We start from the raw sequence: 7,212 nt of genomic DNA, 5'->3' as shown, positions 1-7,212 counted from the left end.
ACAAATTGATGTTTAAAAAATAAAATATATAATTTTTATTTTGAATTTTCAAATAAAATATTATTTTAATCTAAATTCCAATATTATTAATTTAATTTGTCTATATAGTACATAATTAGTATAATTTTATTTTATTCATATCATTTGTTAAATAAAAATATCAAATATTTTGTAAAAACTTCAAGTGAACGTCACATAACAAATGATAATTGATCAATTTTAGATAAATTTATAGTTTAAATAAATATATATTTTAATTTATATTAAATCATATTAATAGTATGTGTGATAAATATATAACTTGATAATATTTATTAAACATTACATATATAAGTTGATATATTTAATGGGATCAAAGTTTAAATTAACATAATACATAATTTGAATATTTAGAATACAAATTATATATTTTTATCTTTTAGATATCAATTTGTATATTTTTTTTCGAATTCAAGTACTAAAATGAGTAAATATTTGATTCATGGATAAGTATGGTTTCGATCTGGTTTTGGTATTGTCATCAAAATTGCGTTGTTCACAAGATGACTTTGATGGCAAAGTATCAAACAAGTTATTGCACAAGAAAATAAAAGTTCGAAACAAGTTTTACGGTAAAACTTTCCCGATTGTGACGAATTTGTACCTAATTATAAGAGTTTGATAAAGTAATTATAATCTCGTTTGATATCATCATTAGAATTGCTTTCTTCACAAGCTAAATTTGACAGCAAACACAATATCAAACAAGTTTTAAGATTAAATATTCATTTGATTTCTGTATCATTTGTTTTCAGTCAATATGATACTTAAAAGAACAAAAAGTTATAATAATTTATTTAAATTTATATTTCATCTGACATTTCAACTCTCGACACAATTAACGCTAGTTAAATTTTTGACATAATATAAACATTCAATAAAATTATAATTAGTGTTAAAAATATCTAATTATCACTATATCATCGATTGTCAAGTTGAAATTAAAAAAATATTTATATTTTTTAAAACTTCAAATTATGAAAAATCATTTTTTATTTTATTTTTTTTATTTTTCTTTTTTTTTGCATTTTTTCTTAATTTTTTTGTGTTTCTTTGTGTAGTTTTTTGTGAATTTTTTCTAACTTTTCAGATTTTTTGGATGTTTTATTTTTCATATATATTTTAAAATTTTTAGGGTTTTTTGTTTTTTAAGTTTTTTTTTTTCAATTTTTTTAAAATTTTTGGACTTTTTTAGAATTTTTAAAAATTTTTCACTTTTTCTTTTTTGGAAAATTTTTTGAAATTCTTACTTTTGAAATTTTTTTAGTTTTTTAGTTTTTCAAAAAATTTTAATTTTTTCATTGTTAATTTTTTTCATATTTTTCTTTTTTCAATTTTTTGGAATTTGTAAAAAAAATTTAGATTTTTTTTAAAATTTTCTAAAATTTTTGTATTGTTGAAAAATTTTAAGACCTTCTGATTCATTAGATTTTTTTTAACTTTTTAATTTTTTTATTTTTAAAAATTATTTTAGATTTTTTAGAATTTTTATAATATTGAAGTGGCAATGGATAATATAACAATTATTGATTTTTTGGTAAGTATCATAATTTTATTATGTATTTATATCACGTCAATAATTTGACGATATTATTTTGATATTCCAAAATATATAACAAAATAAAAGTTTAAAAATTTAATTACGAATTTTATTGTTTTAAATATCAAATTGATAGAAAAGAAATAATAGATGGACCATTTTATATTTAACCCTAAGTTTTACAATAAAATATTCTAATGGTCACGAATTTATTTGTAACTTTCAACATAATTTTTAGTTGCAGTTCTGATCTCCAAGTAAACCTAATGGACAAAGGGTTGTTAAGGTGGAGTAGAAAAATTAATATTAGATTTTTTAATTCGTATATTTATATTTAATTTATATTAAATACGAGTAAATTAATATAATTATTATATTATAATATATATTAATATTTTAAAAATAAAATATAAATTTTTTATTATTAAATTTATATATAATTTTTATCTCCTATTAAATCATATCACTTTTATATAATTTTATATTATATCATTATCACTGCCTAAATCTTTTGAGTTTGATCCAATTTAAAATTCTAAAAAAAATCAACCCTTTTTTGAAAAGCTGAGTAAAGAAAGTATGATCACATCCGACGAAAAATAACTTCTCAATTATAAGCCCTTCTAGATATGTCCTTGAAAAGAATGTAGGACCATGCAAAGCTGGCATTAAAAAACATCATTCGACTAGATAGCACAATTTTTGGTGTACCAAAGCTTCGCCTTACAAAATTAAATGTTGATTCCCGTCAAAACGATTTTAGAATTTTGCAATTCACATAGACAAGAAAAAAAGCACAGGTCACATCGGAGGGATGGTATTCCTTCAGTACATATTAGTATAGTGTCCTCGTGAAAAACTGTAGGACCCATTAAGGCGGCATAAAATTTTGATGAATAATTGGATTGCGTGAATATTTGTTCCAAAAATCTTGCCATGTGAATGTGAATGGCTAGCCCATCAATCCATTCTCTTCATTTATTTTTCCATATATTGTCTTGTGTGCTCATCTTCTTCCATACTTGAAAAAACAGTCTTTCACGGGTCTCTTTGACACTTCAATTATTTGAGAGACTTGTCTAATGTCTGCCCGTCACAAATTAATCACAAATATTACTCAATTTTGAATAAAAATTCAAGTCTGTTGATTTAGATAATGAATTTTAAAAATTAACATTTTATAAATTTAAAATTTAAATATTAATATATCTAATCCTTTTTCCGTCCTCATATTATAACTTTATTTGTGCAAAATAAAATACTATTAAATTTTCATACGGGCATTTTTTTCTTTGTTTTCTTCATTGATTGAGGAGCCTCTCTGCTAAGAGAATTTATGTCATTCACACACTTTTTTCTCTAATTCCAATCCAAAATCCCTATAAAACCTGCCTCAATTTTTCTCAAATTGTTTCACATGGGTGCCTTTAATAGCAAGAAAAAAAGCAAGCCTTGTCGAGAGAGGAGAAATGTGAAGATTTTGACAGATAAAATGAGGCTCCTCCAAGAGGATATCAAGGAAATGGTGCATGAAAGAGCAAAAGAGGCTAAAGGGTATGAAAAACAAGTGATGGTTTTTGCATGTAAAGAGGTGGAGTGGAAGAAAGAGAGGAAAAAGCTGAAGGATGAAGTGAAGAAGCTGAAGAAATTAGTGGAAGAGAAAGAAGAGAAGATAAGAGGAATGGAAAATTATGCAGCGGCGGTTGAGAAATGTGACAAAGGATGGCCGTTACTGGGGACAAGTTTCCTGTTGGAGCAAATGAAGGAGGAGAGAGCAAGGAGAGATGAGGCTGTGGAGAAGTGGAAGCAACTCTATCATGCCATCAGGACTGAGCTTGATGATCTCATTCAGAGGACTCATGGTGGTTTATCTCTCTTCACCTCTCTTATATTAAAACATATTTCTTCAGTCTGATTAATTATGTATAGCTTAACTGAATCTAACCCTTCAGCCTGCAAATAACTCTGTTTTCCATTGGCTGTCATTTGAAAAAGTTTTATAAAGTGTCGATGATAACTATATACAATCTAGCAAATGGGATAGTACACATGGAGTATTTGATGATAAATTTTGGTCACCTTTTAAAATTATTTTTTGATACAAAGGAAGTCTTTCGATTTTTTTGCACATCATCTCTTAAGGATAATTCCATTAACCAATAGTGCTAAACTCCAAATTTCTCTTTTAACATTTCCTTTTACCAAACACAAACATATATAAATGTTACAAACCCAAGGACATACTCTTAATGAAAAAAAGCAGAATACCATTTCATAATCAATTAGTATTTGAAGTTGGTGATTGCCTGCTTGATTCTTATTAAATTAATGAATAATTAACTATTTATACTTTTTCCACTAGAAAAATTAGCCATGTAGAGTTTTATTGAGGAGGAAAAATAATTGGATATTGAATTTGATTTTTCTATGCTCCATATATGTATATAAATATATATTTCTTTGTAGGAGACGCACTGTATTGGAAAGCAGATGAAGAGGAGATGATAGAAGAGCTAAAGAAGGAAGTGAAGAGCAAGGAAGAAACAATAGAAGCTTTGAAAACTCGAGTAGCATCAATGGAGAGGGAAGGATATGAAAGGGAAAGGGAGATGGATATTCTTAAGCAAAGCTTGAGAATTTTGGGCGTTAAGAATAAGGCAACTTTTACTTCTAATACTAAAAGTATTACTCTGCCTCAGTATTTGTGAAATTACCCTAAAAGGCTTAAACAATTTCAGAAGTATTTTCATTTTAATGTTTTGTGTATATAAATAAATTTTAGTTGTAATTTGTGATGGGTAATTTTAATGGGAATGCAAATACTGAAGCCCATGGACTCCAATTTTTGTTGAAAATTTGTGTGTCAGTCTATGGATAAAAATTAAGCTCAAATTTTCGTGTTCAATTGAAAGCGTAAGACCCATACCAAATCATGTTGATTATGGGCCTTAAAATTTTTAGTTCAGCTCCGGTCTGGTGAAAATTTGTTTTCCTCATTGTTGTTATTAAGGCTACTATACGGACACACATCTTATTGCAGATATATATTTTTTGTTTTGTTATTTTTATTTATCAGTTTTTTATTGTAAAATTTACATAATTAAAAAAAGTAAAAAAAAAAAAAAAACCCAATCGAGATGATATGTAGATATCTCAAATAGTCTCATTTTTTCACAAAATTTATCTAATATAAAAGATAAAAACCAAAAACAAAAAAAATAAAAACTAAAAAAAAAAGGAACTCATAAAAGGTGTCACATGTTCAACTTAATTAAGTTTAAAATATTAATTTATTAAATTAAAATATCAAACAATAACTTTATTAATTTAATACATATATAAAAATTAAATTAAATTAATAATAAGAAATATATTTTTGTATATACCCCAAAATGGGTTAGATAGACACACTAAACACACTTTCGATCTGATCTTGTTTCTCTTTAAAAAACTTGACCTGTTCCAACTTAATTTTGATTAAAAAAAATCCATCCTTTATTGGATCAAGATCGATTAAAATTTGTCAAATATGGATTATTTTAAAAATTTTATCAATTGACGTATTTTGTTGCAAAATTTATTTAATTTAAAAATAAAAAAAATTAAAAGCAAAAAAACCAAATGTGGGTGTTACGTGGACACCTCCATTGGCCTTTTTTATAAAATTAATTTAATTAAAGTGACCTAAAAACAAAAAATTAAAAAATTAAAAAGGAGAAAAAAATGCTTATTGGTTACTATGTGTACATTCCAATAGAACTTAAAATGTTAATCTCTAAATTAAAGTATCAAATAATATTTTTTTTAATAAAAAAAAAAAACAAGAAAAAGGAAAAAGGAAACATAAACAAAAAAAGGAAAAAAGGGATATCATTGGGGTGCCATGTGGACATTCAAATTATCTTTAAACTATTAATATATTAAATTAATGTAACAAATAATAACTTTATTAATATAATATACACAATTATATAATACATACAGAGCATCCTAAACTCGTTTTTGACCTGTACTTACTTTCCTAAAAAGAAATTAATTTAACTCAACTCAATACCCATTTTTTATTTTAAAAATGCTCATGTCAAATTAGGATAAATTGAGATTCATTGAATACTAATTGTTTTGTCATTCTTATCAATTAGCTTTATTTGTTGTAAAATTTATCTGATTAACAAATAAAAACCAAAAAATATAAAAAGAAAAACATAAATAAGGGTGCTACATGGACACTTCCATTGACGTTATTTTCTCACAAATTTATCTAATTAAAAAAGTTAAAAAGTTAAAAACAAAGAAAAATATTTTTAATAAAAAATCAAATGAAATAAAAAGGAAAAAAAGAAACAAGGGGAAAAAATAAGAAGAAATTGGAAATGTAAAAAATGAGTTAAAGTAGAAGCCAAAATGTTCAAAATTTATATATGGATATTACACACACACACACACACACACATATACACCAAGTTAGATCAAGGCAAAACACAACTAACCCGTTGTCAACCCGACTTCATTTAAAAAAAAAATCCAATTTGTTCCAACTTGATGCCAATTTAAAGAAACAACCCTTAATGGACCTAGTCAAATCTAAACCAATATGATATAAATTATTTGCCATCTTTACCAATTGGCTTATTTGTTATAAAATTTATCTAATAAAAAAAACAAAAAGAAGGCAATGAGAAAAAAAAAACTAAACTAAGGTACTATGTGTACGCAAGTTTTTTTTTGTCATAAAATTTATCTAAATTTATTAAATTCTTTCAATATGGTGCCACATGTATGTATCTGTTGGCCTTTATTTTTCAAAAAAAAAAAATGATATAATTAAAAAAAACTAAAAAAGGAAATAGAAAATACTAAAAGCAAAACAAAAAAAAAAAAGGTAAGAAAGTTGGTTGCCATGCGTAATGATAAGTTTTTCTTGTAAAATTTATATGACTAAATATTTCATTTGGAATTAAATGTTTGGGTGGTTGCTTAATTTAGAACTAAATTTTTTTTATACAAATAAGAATTAAATGTTATATGCTTGTAACAATTTAGGATATTTTTGGATGGAATGAACCTTGGAATAATATGCACGGTTAAAGAGTCTAATTGCAAATGGTATCTCATGCTTTTACTCACATTACAACACAGCTGGTCATTGTATAATTTTAAAAATAAAAAATAAATTTTTATTTTTTCTTCATCTAAATTTCTTTTTCTAATTTTTTTTTGTTCTTTAAACACTAAAAACCCATTCCAATTTTTTTATCATTAAATCTATTTTCATATCAAATCTTTTTCAAAAACCATTAAGACTATTATATCAATAACAAAGAAAGCCACGATATTTAGATCCAAACCTTTGTTACACCATAGCCTCTAAAATCTATGAGCGTTTATTACAATTTCTTCTACAAAGGTGGAAATGAAGGAGCTTGAGAAAAAGTCAAAGATCCAATCATTATAAGCAAGGTAAGGGTTGAGTAACTTAAGTTTTGTGATGAAGGAAACTTGAGACAAGAGGATAGCATATGACTTACACTTTTGAAGTGAAATTGATGGTGTTACTTTTTTTTTTTTTTTCCTAATTTCTTACTCAAATATTTTATCTTTGTTTTTGGGAAAATGTTGGACAACTAGATTTT

At 25.0% G+C, this 7,212-nt stretch overlaps 1 protein-coding gene across 1 annotated transcript; it reads left to right on the top strand.

The window, feature by feature from the left end:
* Positions 1 to 2,864: 2,864 nt before the first annotated feature.
* Positions 2,865 to 4,434, top strand: LOC111307304 (uncharacterized). The gene is made up of 2 exons (XM_022905319.2): positions 2,865 to 3,441; positions 4,046 to 4,434. The coding sequence occupies exons 1-2, from the start codon at positions 2,997 to 2,999 to the stop codon at positions 4,285 to 4,287; spliced, it is 687 nt and encodes a 228-aa protein (XP_022761054.1). The 5' UTR covers positions 2,865 to 2,996; the 3' UTR covers positions 4,288 to 4,434.
* The last annotated feature ends 2,778 nt before the right edge of the window (positions 4,435 to 7,212 follow it).

This window comes from Durio zibethinus, chromosome 22, assembly GCF_047325235.1.
Source record: "Durio zibethinus cultivar Kanyao isolate XHJ-2024 chromosome 22, ASM4732523v1, whole genome shotgun sequence".
In the NCBI taxonomy this organism is placed as follows: domain Eukaryota; kingdom Viridiplantae; phylum Streptophyta; class Magnoliopsida; order Malvales; family Malvaceae; genus Durio; species Durio zibethinus.
This window is presented reverse-complemented; position numbering and strand designations above follow the sequence as displayed.